Source organism: Tachysurus vachellii, chromosome 14 (genome assembly GCF_030014155.1).
Source record: "Tachysurus vachellii isolate PV-2020 chromosome 14, HZAU_Pvac_v1, whole genome shotgun sequence".
Taxonomy (NCBI): Eukaryota; Metazoa; Chordata; class Actinopteri; order Siluriformes; family Bagridae; genus Tachysurus; species Tachysurus vachellii.
In genome coordinates, this window is record NC_083473.1 from 22514818 (window position 1) to 22535214 (window position 20397).

Genomic DNA, 20397 nt, shown 5'->3' on the forward strand with positions numbered 1-20397 from the left:
AGGAAACCCCCGAGGCACGGGGAGAACATGCAAACTCCACACACACAAGGTGGAGGTGGGAATCGAACCCCGACCCTGGAGGTGTGCGGCGAACGTGCTAACCACTAAGCCACCGTGCCCCCTTGGTTGTTTATTTGTTTTCTAAAATAAATCTACCTCCGGAAACACGCCCACTTTACGTCGTGGTAACGAAACCCCTGGAATTTAGTGAATGCCTTACTCAGTACTCAGTTGAAGCACCTTTGGCAGCCTCGAGTCTTCATGGCTACGATGCAACAAGCTTTGCAGACACGGATTGGAGATTTTACGTCCATTCTTCTTTTATTTAGAGGTGTGTGCCTTTCAGATCAATTCCAATCCATTGAACTTAGCGCAGGTGAACTCCAATCAAGGTGTAGAAACATCTCAGCAACAACCAACAGAAATGTTTCAAGTGTTGCGCAGAGTCTGAATACTTATGTACAAGTGAAATTTCAGGGTTTTTTTCCTTTTCTAATAAATTTACAGTCATTCTGAGTGTAGATTAACGAGGAAAACATATTAAACATAGCAAAGGGGGTCTGAATACTTTTTGAATGCACTGTAAATATAAATCACTCATTACAGATAGCTGGCTAGCAATCAAAAGAAGAACACAGACACAGCCACAAAATTTTTTCCCTCTCACATACAAACACACACTTGCAGGTAAATCTAAAGTGATACTGCTCCAACTTCCGAGGCGGGAACGCAGCATCCAACTGCTGGCATGATTTAGCGACGTACGAGGAAACTCACACGGATAATCGCTTCATGCACGCTTGAATGAATTGTCTTCTATGCAATTGTACGACTCTGAATCTTGTGACTCATTCATCTGTCATGCTTTCATTTGTAACGGCTTCATTCCTTATTCAAGTCCTCGAGTGCATAGCTGATTGATTTTTTAAGGTACAGCTCAAAAGATGAATTTACTCATAAACTGTTTTCTTCTCCAGACAGTACAGTGGTTCATCCTGAGTTTTAGGTATTTAAAGGTGGGGTCTCCGATTTTTGAAAGCCAACGTCGACATTTGAAATCACCAAAACAAACACGCCCCTAACCCAAATGGGTCCCACCCCTGTATTGATAGCTCCGCCCAAACGTACATACGTAACCCAGGCAACTAATGGAAAGAAATGTGTCTTTATCATAGCTGAAGGGAAGAACAATACGATTGCAGATAAACAAACAAGCAAAAATGACACACAAGCATAATCATGTAAAGGACAAAGACATATATTAGTTCTGTGTAACAAAGCAAAACCAACGTTACTCACCTATCGAGAAGGAAAAAAGCGCCTCGGCGTCTTAAGTAAAGTCGGTCACATATTCACAGATTGGAGTTTCCCGAGTCAATAACTCCTGAGCTAAACGCTGTTACTACACAAAACACGGTTGTAGCTGCGTCTCTACATTACTACGATAGAAAAGAGGTGTTATTTGTGTAGTAACAGTGTTTAGCTCAGGAGTTATTGACTCAGGAAATTCCAATCTGTGAATATGTGACCAACTTCCTGCTCCTTCAGTTCTCTCCAGCGCTGGAAAGCTGATCCTATATTAACACGTCCTACTTCTTACCTTATCGTAAGCCTTTCTTCTCTTTCTTTCTTTGTTTTTATCCTCCATGCCAATGTTAAAACCGCTTTCTGCTAATGTCACACATGCGCACTGAACACTCTCTCCGCCCATATTGACAAGACACGCCCCTTTCTGCTCATTGGCTACACGTTTGTTTTGATTTTTGTTTTGATTTTTTTTATTATTCGGCCTTTCTGAAGCATTTCTCAAAAATCGGAGACCCCGCCTTTAAGGGAGAAGAGAGAGTGTGAGAATGAAATGAAGTCAAGTCAAGTCAAGTTTATTTATAAAGCACTTTTTTTTTTAAACAAGTGTTTGTCAAAGTGCTGTACATACACATGGTTTATTAATACAAACACACAAATAAAAGAAAAAATACTTAAGACACAATAAAACAATAAAAGAAAGCAAGCAGCTCTCACATGGCATCGTATGCCAGACTGTAAAAATAAGTTTTTAAGGCAGATTTAAAGACCTCAAGTGTTTGAGCCTGTCTAATATACAGAGGCAAACTGTTCCAGAGCTTTGGGGTCGCACCTGTAAAGGCTCGGTCCCCCCTGCTCTTCAGTTTCACTCTTGGAACAGCTAAGAGCAAGTGGTCAGCAGACCTTAGTGCTCTTGATGGAACGTACAGATTAATCAAATTTGATAAGTAACTTGGCGCTGAACCATAAAGAGATTTAAAAACAAGTACCAATATTTTAAAATGAATCCTATAATGGACAGGAAGCCAGTGAAGAGATGCGAGAATGGGAGAGATATGTTCCCGCTTTCGTGTGACCGTCAATAGGCGAGCTGCCGCATTCTGGACCATTTGCAGTCTGCAGAGGGAGGCCTGATTAATACCTACAGTAAATAAAGGCTGTTACAGTAATCAAGCGACTTGAGATAAAAATATGCACAACTCTCAGAATGTCCTTAGAGCACAGGAAAGGTTTCACCTTGGTGAGTTGTCTCAATTGGAAGAAACATGATTTAACTACTAAATGAATCTGTTTATCCAATTTAAAATCACAATCCAAAACAACACCTACATTTTTTACAAAGGGTTTCACATAAGGATTCAGCTCACCGAAGTTTAGGTCTACTGACTCACATGAAGGAGGAGGGTGAGAGCTACAACCAAAGTCTACAACCTGGGGTGTTACTCAATCCTGCAGAACAATGTAGTCTTTCGTGCACATGAACCCCAGCAGGGCTCCATCACCGCAGACGGTCATGTGTGCGTCACTCCCAGGACTTTCCATTCAAACGTTTCGCAACCGCTTTCCAAAAAGTCACCATCTTTCCATTAGCTACAGTTATATGAATATTCTGGAAAGACCACAGCAAGATTGTGTAATCAAACCTCAACGGCACATTAGTGTTCAAAACACTTTTTGTATTTTCAGAACGACGACTCATCTTGTTGTCTGCTACAGAGTGTTAGAATTATCTCTGGAGCATAGTCTTGGCATACCAAGGATTTCTTATTCAGCATCCTGGGTATCCAGCATACTGTCTCATGATATTTATATACGGTAATAAACACATCACAGACCAGGAGCCTGCGTTCATTTCTCCTCTTGGATCACTGTCTGGTTTAAAGAGCCTCCTGGACGAGCAGAGGTGCCGGGAACCTAAACCCGGATTACCGCCGGTCACGTGAGGGGCTTTATGAAGCCAGAAGGATATCTTCTTTTAAAACTCTGAGCTCTGATTTCGTTTTCTCAGAACGTCTCCCTTCAGGCCGGAGACGGGATACCTAAAAACAAAGCGGCGTGTTTTACCACATCCGAAGAAAACATAGCATCGCTATGATGAAAACATACAATCAGGGCATGTTACCAAGCTGTCTCTAGTTTCTAAACGCTGCTCTAAGCTAAACTCACATAGGAGCGTCGCATTACTACTCAAAAAATATGTGAGAGTCTTCTTTTTCCCCTTTAATTAAGAGATGAGCCAATTAGCATGCTGATTTGAACCGATGCTCCCTAAGCCCCTTTCACTGCAACCTTCTTGTTTCGTCACAGTAAATGCTGTCATAGTAAATGGAGAAGTATATAACTATATAATTTATATAAGCTTTCGTTTAAGTGTCAAATTGAACCCAAAAGGATCAGAATGCGAACCCGATTAGAACGTAAAAAAGCCTCCTTGTGCCAGTTAGCACAGACATCTCTAAACACATACAGGGTTTCTTTTTTAACGGTCACTCCTGGGCAAGCGACTCAGAATGCTTGCTATTTCCAAACATTAGCAGAAATGAAAGTAGCAGGATGAGTGTACAGAAGGGCCTTTTTTGCTGTACTCACTTATCCCGCTGAGTAAAACCGCAATCTGTGTACGAAGGCTTTATCATCAGCTGTCATTAAATCAGACAACACAGAACATGAAGTGTTCAGGTGTTGGGACTGACCGTAAACGTGTTCGGATCAGCGGTCACATTCCCTCATACAGTAGTTACACAATTTGGTTGTTTTCTATAGTTTGTAGAGTTCAAGTGGTGACTATTTTTTTTTTTTCACTGATGTCATGTTTTTTACAAGAAGGTAAAAAGCAGCCATGGAAGTCAGGTTCGGTTGCATTCTTCCTGTTTCCAATAAATGGCTCCTTTTACAGGCATGTGAAGATTTTTGCTTTTAGGCTAAAAAAAAAAAAAAAAAACACTTTTTTTAACCTTGGACTTTTCAACAAACTGAACTGACCTAATATTTCAAGTTGGCAGGAAATTCCGTTTGAGAAGTGCTACTGTGTTTAAGCAGTTCTTAAACTTACTGACCCCGAGAGCGTACTTCAGCTCGCTGTTAGCATCGGCTAACTCTCGGCTGACCGGGAAATACACCGACAGGTTGAACAGGCTAGAAGCACAACAGATTAATTTGTTTTTCAATTCAATTTATTTATACAGCACTTTAAACAATTGACATTGTCTCAAAGCAGCTTGAAAAGTCGTGAAGTTTAAAATGAAGTTACTATTTATCTGAGGAAAAACTCCCTGAGGAAGAAACCTTGAGAGGAACCAGACTCAGAAGTGAACCTCGTCCTCATTTAGGTGACACTGGACAGGAAATAATGTCAAATGTGAATAACATCCTTTATACAGCAACTTGTAGTCCAGTTTAATTGTGGAACCGAGAGCTCCTGAGGAACTAACAGTCTTTTCTGAGTTCATTACAGACTTAACACTAATTCCTTCCTGTTGAAGTCTTCAGATGTTCACTGTTGAAGACCCGAACACAAAGCTGACCGACGTAACGGCAGTTCAAAAACAGTACGATAGTCTCCAAGTGGTTCTATCCACGTGATCACATGATTCCATGCTGATCTATCCCAGCAGATTGGGTCCACTTTGGTCCAAACCTCAAGCTTTAGATAAGTCTGAGTGTCTGTATCTCACTTAATATTTCACATAAATATGTGAAAATGCTAATTTTTGTTGCAAATAAAATGTTTATTTATAGGAAAACCTGTAGCTTTCAGATCTCTCGAATCAACCTACTTCACCATGTAAAGGGTTTTCTCAGGATGACACAATACTGTTAGTAAAACAACTGACAATACTAATTCATTCATTCATTCATCTTCTACCGCTTATCCAAACAACCTCGGGTCACGGGGAGCCTGTGTCACGGGGATCTCAGGTGTCATTGGGCATCAAGGCAGGATACACCCTGGACGGAGTGCCAACCCATCACAGGGCACACACACACACTCTCTTTCACTCACGCAATCACACACTAGGGACAATTTTCCAGAGATGCCATTCAACCTACCATGCATGTCTTTGGACTGGGGGAGGAAACCGGAGTACCCGGAGGAAACCCCCGAGGCACGGGGAGAACATGCAAACTCCACACACACAAGGTGGAGGTGGGAATCGAACCCCCAACCCTGGAGGTGTGAGGCGAACGTGCTAACCACTAAGCCACCGTGCCCCCAGATATAAATAATGCTAAAGTCAAATAAATGTACATAAACATTTTATTTTCTGTAAAGCTCCTTTGAGACAACATCCATTGTTAAAAGAGCACTATAGAAATAAAATTTGTATACAGTTTTTCCAGTATCTTGTTCTATAGCAAAAAATATAAGTGCTGGTTATCCCTGTATTGTCCCTCACCTTTGGTCTGTCGTGCTAAACGTACGAGTTTTCTTTGGAGTCAGTTCTAAGGAGTCATTCGGTATTGATTGTGCTAAATGACTTGCCTGTGTCAACAGTAGTCTCATACAAGGACTCATACAAGGACAAGCACACCTAACGCCATGAGCTCCTTTAAACGGAAAATTAGCTGTATTTTGTAGACGCTTGGGGCTTTGACATACAGCGTGATTGCTCTTGAACAGACAAGAACTTCATAATTCATTTCAAATTTAGCTTAAGGACATGCTGCCATGAGTCATCAATTGCTTTTTTGTAAAAATAACGCAATATAAAAATAAAGATTGAGTCCGTGTACGTCGTTTGTTTCTTCCCCATTTCGGTTATTTGCCAATTCCCACCCACTGGCTAGTTGTGGTTTACTAACTGCCAAGGGTGAAGGCTAACACGTGCTTCTATCTTGATTTTGCAGCTTTACCACTGCATCTTTTTTTCAACTGTCGCTCAAAGAGCAGCCGAATTAATACGGAGGAGACGCTAACTGCCTTTGTCCATGAGCTGTTGAGGCTACTGTCACTCAAATCAACAGGAGAGAGTTTCCAGATTCCCCACACAATTATGTTCTCTTGGACTTTTGACAATAGGGTAAACATTGTGCCTTAAGTGCTCAGTCTGAATCGTGGTTACAGGACAGGCAGCTTGTTGGGTCTCCTAATTTTAATGTAGCTCCTTAAAGACTAGTCCATAAAAAAGTGTTGCATTAATGTGCGTGTTTATTGTGAATTGTCATTGTTTACCTGTCTGGAGGCCAGCAAGAAGAAGACGGAGTGCAGCTGGGTCATGTACGTATTGGATTCATTGTGGCCAGCAAACAGCGAGCTAGGATATGGAGCATGACTTTGGGGATTTCTGTTCATTCAGCTTATAAGAACATTAGTGAGATCAGATCCTGATGTTAGAAGAGGAGGTTTTTCACTTCAATCTTGGTAAACCATGTGATCACAGAGCTTGTTTTGTGCACAGGTACATTGTCATGCTGGACCATATTTGGGCCTCCTATGCCCCTTTTCCACCGAGGCAGTTTGAGTGCTGGTTCGGAGCCTAATTTAGAACCAGGTCTTTATTTTTCGACAGCCAAAACACCGGCTCTGAACCAGGAAAAGTGGTTCTTAAGTAGCACCAAAACGTTGCTGGTCTAGACTTAAGAACCGCTTGTGTCAGGGGCTGTGGGCGGGGCTGTGGGGGGGGCTACTGTTAGCGCATTTGATAATATACCTTAAGTATACTAATGTTTAATACACTTTTACTTTACTGCTGATAAATGATACATTATCAGCACACATGATAGTAGGTAGCTACGTGCTAAAGCTAACTTTTTTCTGTGTTAATGATAAAATAACGTTATGTATTTTCTTGATTACAACCTCCGTTTATACAGGTTACGTGGAGCTGCACGTACACGTCGGATTCGCCGCGTTTGGGTGTTAATGTAGGTTCGCAAAGCCATGAGCATTAACAGTAAAGCAACATCCGCCATTGTTGATGTTGTGTTTGTGTTTGCTGCTGCTGAGCTAACGTTGCTGTGTAACGTGACACGTATACAGTGACGTCAGACTCGGCTCTGACGGCTCTCTAACCGATGGAAAGGCAAACCGGTTCTTAGAAGGTTCGCCAGTGGAACCAACTTTGAACCAGCACCAGTGCGAGCTCTGAACCAGCACCCGGTTCTTTTTGGTGGAAAAGGGGCATTAGTGAAGAGAAATCTTGCATCTGCAGCATAAAATGATCTTCTAATCTGTGGCAACATTTTGGTGGAAGATCCACATCTAGTTTTTATACAGATCTTTTGTCCGTATAGTGTAATTATAGCGTATACGTATATGGAGTATAAAAGACAACACTTCAACAAAGAACGAGTTCTGTTGTACCCTTCGTTATGTAATTATGGTTTATCTAATTGGGAAGCTTGATCTAGCTTTACATCCAGCATGCAGAATATCACACTTAACACGTTCAGACAGTTATCCTGGTTCTTTACAAAAGCTTCTGGGCAACATAATGGCAATAAAGCAGAAACATGCCAAGAGACCCCTTTTGCATTTTTCTGCTTGGGGCCCCACAGATACAAGAACTGCCTGGGTTTCAAAGTCTAGTGTTTCTCACACAGTGATACAGAAACTTTCTTCTCTCTTTGAAACTCTGCACTAAATGAATCACGTCATTATAGTGAAAACACAACTAAGGGAGGTATGTCGTAAAACCTAGTTGTCCCTCAGATATACAGTATAAGCTGTATCTGAAACAGAAGGCAGCACACCAAGGACTATAAGGATACCTGGAAGGAGCCTCTCTTCGAAAGCAGCGACATGTCATTATGTTGCCACGACACTGACATAAACCGCTAAGCTTAAAGCTCTGCCAGGCGAAATACAATATAGAATCACTGGGGATAGAAGAAAAATAGGAGAAATATTCATAGCCTACACAAGCTATTCCTTAAGTCAGTAACAATTACAAATAACGTGTTAGTTCACAAACTACAGTACCTATAGGTTCCTTTGCTACCTCAACAATTGGACATTTGGTTCAAATATGGCTTAATACCTTCCTGTCTCTTGACCATGTCTTCATTCTCTAAATAGTTTCCTTCATATACTGTAGTACATTAGATGCTGCTTTCTTTTTGAGAAACATTTGGTTCCTTACACACATACAGTATGTTGGTAAGAACTAGACATACAGTAAATAGGAAGAAAAAAAGACTTTAGACACTTCATCGTTAGACTTGTGTGCGGTTCTTACCCAAAACTCTACCCCAAGATTGTACACACACAATAGTATAGAATGTCTTTGAATGCTGTAGCGGTACATTTTCCCTCCACTGGAACTAAAGAGGTCCAAATCTGTTCCAGCTTAACAATGCTTTCATGAACAATTGGGCGGCCATGAAGAAAGGGTTTGCTGTGGAAGAACTCTAGAGCCCTGACTTGAACACCACCGAACACCTTTGGCACCCCCAGACCTCCTCACACGACATCACTAATGTCCTTGTGGTTGAATATAATTATATGGTGGATAATGGACTTTGTATGAAAGCAGGCGAATACAGGATATACTGTACGTCTGTGTGTGGAAATGGTCCGGTATTTGAGTACACACAGTTTAGGAGATGTTGTAACTCAATTCTCAGTTGGGTGCTGTGGTATTGTTTCTCCAACCATATGCTGATGTTGCTTTTGGCAGAAAGAGACCTTGAGAGATGAAATCTAGTATCTATCCTGTCCATTGTCTCAGATTTTGGCTCTGCGAGCTTAAAACGAAACGGAGAGCGATTTGTCGAAATCACAGTTGGCTTTATGGTATTCTAAACTGAAGCATGATCTTGAATAATGCATACTTCCTTAGAGAAAAGCCACACAATTCTATGAGGTTACATTTAGCTAATAATTGAGTGTTGTTTCTCGTCATTGTTCAGAACGCAGATTATACGTTTCGGATTTCTCTGAATGCCGATCTTTTAAAAACCTCCCGACGCATATAATTATAGAGATCGGAAATGATCGATGCTCTGAAATACCGTTTGTGCAAGCCAGAGATATATTCCCTTTACATTCTTTCTGACACGGACAGTCAGATTTCGATTTAGAAGTCAGGATCGAATAATGAGTCCAGTAAATATTTTGTAAATGAAGTGACATTTGAAACGACTCAGCAATCTTATATGCATTGTGATTGATGACATTCGTTAGGGTTAAAAAGGTTGTTTGTAAATCTCTGTGCTAGCAGTCGTAGCGTCCATGACAAATGCCAAGGTTCTGTCCGAATACTGATTAGTTCCTTAAAGATCAGAGACGAAGCTAAACCCCCCAAAACCAAACACCAATGCTGACCATTTGCTTTTCCCATAAGAACAAATCAATGATCTCACAATCTCGGCATTAACTTCCCTCTAGAGTATGATCCAAATTCAAACGTGATCAAATTTGTATCAGGGTCCGATCACTCAGGCTGCTTGAGGAGGTGACCTGAGAAGCGTGTGGACCTGCTATGATGGCATCATGTGTCCTGGGAACCATAAAAAGCCTCACAGTCACTAGTTCAAGCCTTGTTGTGTCTAATACCAGTGTTGTAATGTAACGGAGTACAAATACTTCGTTACCGTACTCTCACTCACTCACTCATTTTCTACCGCTTATCTGAACTACCTCGGGTCACGGGGAGCCTGTGCCTATCTCAGGCGTCATCGGGCATCAAGGCAGGATACACCCTGGACGGAGTGCCAACCCATCGCAGGGCACACACACACACTCTCATTCACTCACAGACTCACACACTACGGACAATTTTCCAGAGATGCCAATCAACCTACCATGCATGTCTTTGGACCGGGGGAGGAAACCGGGGTACCCGGAGAAAACCCCGAGGCACGGGGAGAACATGCAAACTCCACACACACAAGGCGGAGGCGGGAATCGAACCCCAACCCTCTAGGTGTGAGGCGAACGTGCTAACCACTAAGCCACCGTGCCCCCTTGTTACCGTACTTAAGTAGAAATGTCACGTATCTGTACTTTACTTCGCTATTTAAATTTATGTCAACTTTCACTTTTACTCCACTACATTTCCTGGATAAAATGTAAACTTTTACTCCGTTATATTTCCACTAAGCGTCTTCGTTACTCGTTACTACAAAATAAAATCAGAAGAAATGTGTGCGACTGCAATAAGGGAGGTTTGGTGAATCACTGCTCCTAGATTACATTACGCTCCGCACGCTCTACGGAGAAGCACAGGGACGTTCAGCGTGCACGCGCAGTCAGAGCTGGAGGCGTTTATCTATAACGTTAATCGGCGGAAAGACGCAAAGACGCCAACCAAAAGCAGTGAAATGTCACTATTCTTATTACCAGAGTTGTAGCACAAACAAAATATTAATGCAAACAATCCATTCAATACTAAATAAAAATAACATTTATTGATTTGGTCTTTGTCTTGTGAATATTTATTTATTAATGACTGCATTCATTGGACACACTGTTTGTAGAGAATGCACACATACATGAACTGATCTGATTCGAGACCGGCATCATTACATCATGCATAAAATTTTGGTGTCCACTTTTGCCATTTTAAATACCACCATAACTTTTGGCTTACTATGTAGTCATATAATATATAATATAAAACTCTTCTTGTTTTAAATTCTCACTGAGGGCTAAAAACCCCCTAAAGATGAGACCCTAGAACCGCCCCTGATCTTATGCCTACAGAAAATGACTGAAATTTTACTTTTTACTTTTACTTCAAATACTTAAGTACATTAAATATCAGAAAATGACTTTTGATACTTAAGTACAGTAAATATCAGATACTTTAAGACTTTTACTTGAGTAATATTCTAAAAGGCGACTTTCACTTCTACCAAAGTCTTTTTCTAGTACGATACTTGTACTTTTACTCAAGTATTGCTGTCTAATACTTTATACAACACTGTCTAATACATACACGCAATAATTCTTTCTTCATACGATTTATGGCCAAAAGTTTGTGGACACATGGCCATCATACCGGTATGTGTTTGTTGAACATCCAGATCCATCCATTCCAGATGTAGTCTCCTCTTTGCTGTTATAATAAGCTCCATTCTTCCGGGTAAAATCCTTTGGATTTCGGAGCGTTTCTGTAAGGATTTGTGATCATTCAGCTACAAGAGCATTAGTGAGCTCAGGGGCTGATGGAAGAAATCTGGTGGTTAGGGCTCAGGGCAGGGCACTCGAGTTCTTTCACTCCAACCTTGGCAAAACATGGATTTGTGTACAGAGGAATTATGCTGGAACATTGTTTGGGTCTTTTAGTACCACTGAAGGGAAAATGTAACGCTACAGCATGCAAAGACCTTCTGCATATTAGCAACAGTCTGGTGAAGACACACATATACAGTATATGTGATGGATGTGCATTACTTTTCAAAGCGGAAACATTCACGTACAGTTTATAGCCTTGAGCTTTGTGATCAAATTTATTAGAGCTGTGTTTGTAAGGAACAGCTAGAGATCCAGCCTAAGCTGGGTACATGTTTCAGTGCACTAAAATCTGACAGTAATTTTATTTTCTTCTGATTTAATATAGTATTTTATGTCTATAGCTGTTTTATGTCATTCTGACTAGACGATGCAAAGCACAGCTAATGCATATTACTGCTACTGGTCTTAAGTGAGTCACACACACACACACACACACACACACACACACACCATATTCAGGTCTACAGTACACAGCACAATCCCATGCCAATCATTCAGGTCCTTATGTGTATTACAGTGATGTCAGTGTTATGCTTTTGTTCTTGTTTGCCTTCAAATCCGCTGACAGTTGGGACTAGTCGAGGCACCGCTTGCTCGCTTTGTGTTATTTCTCACCTTTGTGCTCGATTCACAACATTTTTCACACATACTGCGATGCACCAGGATGAAAGATTGAGCACAGTAAAAATATAAGTCCATAACTTTATTTAATTAGCTTTCCACACTTCTGTGGTTGGTCGGCTTGTAATGAAATTCGCACATAAAGCGCTAACAACTAATATATATAAATTATAAATGGGTGTATATATAAATATGGGTGTGGACTAGTTTTCTCTCTGATATGGCTTTTTTACTCTTAAAATGTCACTAAGCAGTGACTAACTGTATTGCTGCCCAGCGATCTTACATGTACTCAAGTTTTACTTTTACTGCGATTGGCTAAGCAAAAGCTAGCTAGCTTTTCTCAACCAACTTAAAGGGCCATCAGACATCTGATTCTAAACATCTAAACCAGTTTTGGTATTGGGGTAATATTTTTGAGGGTTTGATTATATTTTGAACATCTGGCAACCCATCTAGCAACATAATGCAGCTATCGAGTGTTCACTGAGCTTTACATTTACATTCATGGCAATTGGCAGACGCCCTTATCCAGAGTGACTTAGGGTCATGGGCCTTGCTCAAGGGCCCATCGGTGGCGGATTAGTGGACCTGGAATTCGAACTCCCAGTTAAGGTTGCATTCGAGACACAAAAATATTCAACATCATAGCTGATTAGATGATTCCAATGCTGCCAACGTTTGAAATATTCTATTTTGAAGTTTTCGAACTAGGAAAAAACCAAAGAAAACAGGACTGAGGTCTCAACCGAGCGTAAGTATATCACTCATCACAGTTATAGCTGGTAGAGAGACTGAGATAGGAAGAGTTTAAATGTATGGACAACACATACAGCTCTTTCTCTCTCTCTCTCTCTCTCTCTCTCTCTCTCTCTCTCTCTCTCTCTCTCTGGCTGTGATCACGTTTCAGGAAACAACAACCCCCCCTCCCCCCTCCACCTTTTCCTCCACCCCCTCTCTGTCCCAGCTGCCAAACCACACATACACAAACCTCGGCTCGCCTCTGCACCCAGTGTTTAGAAGACTGGCTGCTTTTGAGCGGGACAGAATGAAGGACAGACGAAGACAGGGAGTGGTTTAGAAGAACCAAGGAGAAGCTTCATGTTTCTGCAAGAGGCTGATATATGTACGTGCACCACAATGTGATGATTTTCTCTCCTCGTCGTGTGGCAGGACCGGACGAGTTCTTCACCAAGGCATGAAGCATGAAACAGGAATCTCAGAGGACTGCTGTAGCATGGTGAAATTTTTGGACACACCATTGTTTGTCTATCCTCATTCGGAATCCCAACAGTAGACCAGTCCTCCCTCGCCAAGTTGACAGCACCCTGGATCATACTGAGTGCTCACAGCCGACCAAAAGCTTTGTGGTATTTGTACATTTGCGCCTTTCCCGTGCTGTGGAATGTTCAGCGGCTCTGAGTGTAGTTTCTCGAAGCTGACGAAAGCTGGAGCCGAGTGGTTTAACTACATACAGAGGAGCAGAGGAAGCCAGTGACCCCGTCCAGTCAATTCACACACACACACACACACACACATATAAACACACACACACACATACACATTTTGCTGATAATTCACAAGACCTTCTTACGCTAAAGCTCTTAAGTCTGAAGTTTCATCTGAAGCGTCATAGTGCGGCTGCACTTCTTGTCCATGCCCGTAATTACCCTTCAGGTCAAGGGGTAAGTGAGTGCACTTTGAACTTTGTCTAATTAAGAGGCAGATAAAAGCATGACAGAAATGACTTCGTGTTAGATTGATGAACTGCTGTGTTTTTTTTTTTTTTTTTTGTGAGATGAAGCTGTTGAGGCCGGCTTGACATCCTTATATGGCTAAAGCTTTCACTTAAAAAAAACAAAAAAAATGCAAGGTGTTTTTTTATTAACGAGAAGTAGCAAGGGTTCATTTTTTCCTGTGGCTAGAAGATCTTTCAAGAGAAGCAGCTGCTGAAGATGTCCGTTCGGAGGGAAGATCCTCGGACACGCCGACAGAATCGGTGGAATGCCGGGACTCAGTGTTTATTACTGTTGGAGGGATGAGAATTCAGAGACCATCTGTTGACTTTATAGAGTGAAGAGTTTTAGCCGTTCAAACAGGAACTTGCTGTGTTAGTAACACTGTATTGCTCATGTGTTATGCACATTAAATGCAGTTGTGGTGTTTATCCGTAAGCATGTTAATGAAGAACCGTCGTATTTCTCCAGGGTGTGTGTTAGTCACTCGTCGATTAACCACTAATACACACAACAAAGCAACATAAAGAAATAGTGGATTTTTATAGACATAATTTAAGTAGTTTTTTTAGTCATATTCAAAGATCCAAAGATGAATATTCATTTCCTGGTATTAACATGTCCACATGTCAAACAACTTTGCTTCAAACCCATTCATTTTTCAGGTAAACAAAAATATTGGAACAGCTGACTGACCGATGTTTATTGTTGCCAAGGTGTACAGTATCACCCTTTACCCGTGAAGACTGTTGTTAAAAAGGATAAACCAACATAAAGACCAGAGAGCTGTCTGTGGTCACACACGCTCGAGAGAGCATCATGGCTTGGGCTAGCATGGCTGCTTCTGGAATGGGTTCGTTAATCTTGACGATTTGAATCACGATGGTGGCAGCAGAATGAATTGCGAAATCTTCCAACGTCTGACAATTTACAGAGAAACGCATCCAATCGAATCAGAAAGGAACAATGAACCCATACTATAGCACTAAAAATGGCCTTAGTGTAGCAACTCTAGTTTTCTAAACTTGAGCCCTTTCAGCTTCTGTAGCAGATTCTCAGTTGCGGTTTATCCAACTCCACATATTTATGTAAAGTATTTAACTGAAGACGACGGCGCAGAGGCATGTTGCAGAGTTAAAGTCATTAGGTTCAAAAGGGAAGAATTTCCCCAGACTTTTCATTTCATTTCAAAGAAAAGTCGACAAAGGGGGTCACGGTGGCTTAGTGGTTAGCACGTTCGCCTCACACCTCCAGGGTTGGAGGTTCGATTCCCACCTCCGCCTTGTGTGTGTGGAGTTTGCATGTTCTCCCCGTGCCTCGGGGGTTTCCTCCGGGTACTCCGGTTTCCTCCCCGGTCCAGAGACATGCATGGTAGGTTGATTGGCATCTCTGGAAAAATTGTCCGTAGTGTGATTGTGTGAGTGAATAAGAGTGTGTGTGTGCCATGTGATGGGTTGGCACTCCGTCCAGGGTGTATCCTGCCTTGATGCCCGGTGACGCCTGAGATAGGCACAGGCTCCCCGTGACCCGAGGTAGTTCGGATAAGCAGTAGAAGATGAATGAATGAATGAACGAAAAGTCGACAATGACGTTTATTCTCCCTGCTCCAAACTATAGCTTTACACTGCCTCCTTATAGCTCATCATTAATGGTAGAGCATTACAAGGCAAGTTCATTAGACCTTGTTGAATCTCTACTTTTTATTATTCGCTATATTATTTATTTCTCTGAACAAAGCAGATCATGCAGTATCATGCAGGAAGAGTCTTGTTAGGATGGGACCCTCTCCTAACAAGGGGAATTTGTATAGTGCTTGAGAGATCAGTCGGAATAAATAGCTGTTTGATTTTTGTGCCATAAAAAAAAAAAAAAAAAATCATACAATAAACACACTCAAAGCTTGAGGATATCGAAATATCACATATTCATCTAAGTGAAAGAGAACCGAAACAGAGAGCAGGATCTGTGATGTGCTTAGTGCTACTAAACTATCAGCTGTACTACTTTCAGTTATACTTCTGTCTTCCGTTCATATAGATATTCACTTCTCTGAGCAAGAGACGTGTAGCATCAGTCGATCGCTTTGTTAAAACACTAATCGGATGGTTTGAGGGCAAAACTGAAGTAGCTTTGAGGCTCAGTAATGACCAGTTAGCATTCCCCTTCAGCGCCCTAACTTAACCTTTCACCTTACGTGAGCCACCCAGTTAAAATCTGCATTTACGGCATTTAAATTGCTTTTTGACTTCAGTTTTTTTTTTTTGTTAGAGGAACAAAATCACATGCTGGAGTTATATCATAACTATTAACTCTATAAACTGATCACTGGTCTTTTAGTAGTAACTGAAAAAAGTCTTGTGATTTCTTGATGGGAAAATAACCATCGAAATGTCAAAGGTCCATTTTCCATCCAGGTGTTTGTTAATAATTTGCTTGCAGCATGAAGAACTGTGCAAACTTGTCTAAAGAGCAGCCGTTCGTCTTCATGCAAAAGCTCTGAAATTCTTTAATGACAGCGAATCTGCGTCCTATCTCCGCATACATCTCCGCAGAATTTGCCCCCAATCATCATTGTTTCTTCAAAAGGCAGAATTATTTTGATAAAAGGGAAAGTTTAATAAAAGCCCTAAAAGCTCTAAAACACTGAGCTTGTGTAAAAAAATAAATAACTAAAAAATTTAGATGACCTATGATGAATTAACGGGTACATTATCGTAGTGTTTAGTTTAAATCCAGGAGAGCGATCGATGGTTTGTTTTGTCCAGCGGCTCCAGGGATTCAGAGCTCGGAGTTTACTGTCAGCGCGGCAGATCTCTGGGTGACCTCATGAGTTTTCTCCAGGTTCTTCAGTTTCCTTCTACTTCCAAGTCAGTGTGCTGGCTGTGCTAACTTGCCAGTGTGAGGTTGCGAACGAGCCTGCGAATGTGGCATCCCATTCAAAAAGCGTGTCTCTCTGCCCTCTACCCGGGGTCCCTGGAAGAGGCGTCGGATCTGAAGTTACTGTAAATGAATGCATGACTCTCCAGTCTCGGGTTTCGTACGAGATCACCTTTATAGACTTTTTTTTTATTCCTGTTTCCGTAACGTGTTCAGTTTGATGTCTTCGGTTGTACCGAGCGTTTCAGTGGATGTTCAAGAGAAGGCTAAACAGGGCTAAACGCTTTATTTGCTTTATGACAGAGTGAAAGCACAGCCGGTGCTTGTCAGTTTCTCATAGACACACACCTGCAAAACGGAACTTTTCATATCTATTTCAGCATTTGCAGATTGTAGATTACAGATAGATTGCAGAGGAAACAGGAAGCATGAATGTGGCTTTCAGATATGCATCCCTTTGTTGATCTTTGCACATTTTGTTTTTGTCCAGTTTACAGCAACACTGGAGTGAAAATCAGCCACAACTTTCAATATTTCTCTGTATATAATTTTGCAAATTGTTTTTAGATTCCTGACATAGAATTCCAATTATGTTCCAGGTTATTAGTCTACAAATTTTGGGGGTGAATATTTATGCACCACATGTTATACAGCTTGGTGGAAAGAGAGAGAGAGAGAGAGAGAGAGAGAGAGAGAGAGAGAGAGAGAGAGAGAGCTTTCACATTAACTTGAACCCTGTTCTTAGTCTAATGTGTGCATCTGTTTTATACCTTATCGTCTTTTGCTTTTTTTTCCTGTCTTTTGGCTAAATGAGTCAAATGCCAATTGAACCAGATGACTCAGAAGGCAACAACAGAATTGCTCAGTTATGGATTAAAAATGATTAGTCATCTGTTATACTGTGCACTTAACCTAATATGTTCAGACTTGCTCTTGTGCTTTTAGTATATTATGTGTTTTGGAGGAAATTCAAGACACCAGGACAATCACGGAGACAGGATGCATGAGTTCAGAATGACTGTCTGGGGTTTTTACACCTTCGAAGAAGATCTGGAACTTCTCCAGACAAATGGATGCAAATAGAAACAGAAACTAAACAGAAGGAATAGGATGTACATGGGAATAGCCACATATACATTACAGCACAGTAGAATCCTTTTCTTTATATACCCCAACTGAGGAGGTTGGGGTCAGAGTGCAGGGGCAGCTATGATACAGCACCCCTGGAGCAGGGAGGGTTGAGGGCCTTGCTCAAGGGCCCAGCAGTGGCCCAACCTGGCTGTGTTGGGCCTTGAACCCCGATCCTCTGATCAACAACCCAGAGCCTTAACCAGTTGAGCTACAACTGCCCCCACCTGAGCAGTAACTCAAACGCTATTGAAGAAGCAAGTGTAAGTCTTTTAGTACCATCATTTTTCTTGCTGACAGACAGGTTGGTCCTGGAATTATGAAATCCAGGTGCTTTGTAGGTCACCACATCCTGTGTCTGAGGTTTATTTGAAGTCAAAGGTGTCTCAATAGTAGTAAAACGCCACCATCTCGCTGCAGTTTCGTTCGTTTTCTCGCTGTCCGAATTTGCATGTTGTGCCTGAGAAGCAGGCTATGCTGTGTCTTCGTGTCACGGAGCGGGAAAACTGCAGGCTCGGCTGCGTACAAATAGTTATTAAAATGGCTTTTACTGTAATTTGTTGGTGAAATCTTCTGGTAGGTTTACAAGATTACATACTGCCAGGAGTACAAAAAGCACTTATTAACTTAGGAACCGAGATCCCTGACAGATCAGATCATGTCAGAATGTACATTGTGTTGTATGGTTAAGAAAAGCCAAACCATGCTGTTGTACTGAGTGTTCAGCTTATGAATGGCATCCTCAGGCTTAACATCAACAGGATGTGTGTGTTAAAGCATTGTGTCAGGATAACAGGCGCTTCTGAGTTGACGACGGCAGTTGTTGAATTTGGCAGTAGGGCGGTTAAATCCAGCGTGCACGGCTCAGTTGTGGGATATCTCACTTAGTTTATCAAGAAGGGTAGAGTCCTGATTCTCCTTGATGTATATTTATTCTACATGCACTCTGAATCTTAACTGTTTCTGTTTCTCATTTCAGCTGGAATGTCTTGACTCCGCCCCCGAAGCTGTGTGCAGGAGGTGCGAAGGCGGACGCCGATGGGAGCTGCTGCTCAATGATGAGCTGCCATGGCGCTGGAGGACATCGCCGGCGCCTCGAAGACTCAGAATTCACGGTACGCGTGTACCCAGGTGCCTTGGCCGAGGGCACTGTCTACTGCCCTGTGTTGGCCCACAAGGTCACGTCGGCTGCTGAGGTAATTGAGCAGGTGATCGAGCGTCTGCGGCTGGACCGCACGCGACTCTACGTTCTGGCCGAGGTGAAGGAGTTTGGAGGTGAGGAATGGATTCTGAACCCGAGTGACTGCCCGGTGCAACGCATGATGCTGTGGCCACGCACAGCGCTGGAGAACCGCTTCAGCAGTGATGACTACCGCTTCCTGCTGCGAGAGAAGAACCTGGATGGTTCCATCCACTACGGTAACGTTCAGATGTGGCTGAGGGTGACCGAGGAGCGGAGGCGGCTGGTCGAGCGCGGACTACTCCCTCAGCCCCCGGCCGGACGGCACGCTGCAGACCTCTGCACTCTGCCGGACCTCAACGAGCAGACACTGCTTGAAAACCTGCGCTCGCGATTCAAACAGGAAAAGATCTACACTTATGCCGGCGGTATCCTGATAGTGGTCAACCCTTTCAAGTTCCTCCCTATCTACAACCCAAAATATGTCAAGATGTACGATAACCACCAGCTGGGCAAGCTGGAGCCACACATCTATGCCATAGCTGACGCCGCATACCATGCCATGCTGCAGAGGCACAGGAATCAGTGTATCGTCATATCTGGGGAGAGTGGCTCAGGGAAGACGCAGAGCACCAACTTTCTGATCCATCATCTTACTGCGCTCAGCCAGAAGGGCTTCGCAAGCGGGGTTGAACAGATCATACTAGGAGCTGGACCCGTACTGGAGGTAAGTGTAGACAAAGTATCAGGATAAGTGCTCATAAGGGACAAACAAAATAAGTAAAAAGAAAAAGATGCATAAAGACATCAACAACTATACACTAAGTTTATAACCTCTCTCACACTCTATACTGAATTTTGGAGAAAACTTAGAGCTGCAAACACAATGTGCAGTCGCAGCTGTCTCACTAGAAGCTAACAATGCTCCTTGGGCTAACGCAGACCCAGCTGTTCCGAGAGTACACACAGATATCTCCCTGTGTTTTTGGGGACGGAACCAAAACCAGATTCACAACAGACTGAATTCCCAGCATGATACAGCTGTGAGAGTCAGTCTCTATTTTTGTGTGACACGATTGGCTGTTTGTACAGACTGCATGTTTGCCTCATTGGCTGAGAATTTCTGTTGCTAGAGTGTGCGGTTTTCTGCTTGTGTGTGTGAGTGTGTGAAAGGCTGAGATGCTCTTACAGCACTTGTTAACCCAGTCCTGAGGTCAACCCTTTATTGCCTATGGATGAGGCAGAGAAGAGCCGGTTAAACATTTCAGATATTTGAAGTATTTCTTGCCGATATTATGTGCACATTAATGCACGAGTCTTTTGTTATTCTGCTTCCACAGGACCACTAAAATTGCTACTGAATGTAGTTT

The 20397-nt window shown here is 42.3% G+C and overlaps 1 protein-coding gene across 4 annotated transcripts in view; it reads left to right on the forward strand.

Moving 5' to 3' along the window:
* myo9ab (myosin IXAb) overlaps nucleotides 1-20397 on the forward strand; it is a 107383-nt gene that overhangs the window by 13981 nt on the left and 73005 nt on the right. Inside the window, exons 1-2 of one of the 4 annotated variants that reach the window (XM_060887533.1) lie at nucleotides 13083-13791; nucleotides 18827-19754. In XM_060887533.1, the coding sequence (XP_060743516.1) occupies nucleotides 13763-13791; nucleotides 18827-19754 (957 nt within the window). In that variant the 5' untranslated portion in view covers nucleotides 13083-13762. Of the gene's footprint in view, nucleotides 1-13082; nucleotides 13792-18826; nucleotides 19755-20397 lie in introns of those variants that run through there. The other 3 variants (XM_060887536.1, XM_060887534.1, XM_060887535.1) reach the window with 3 other exon arrangements.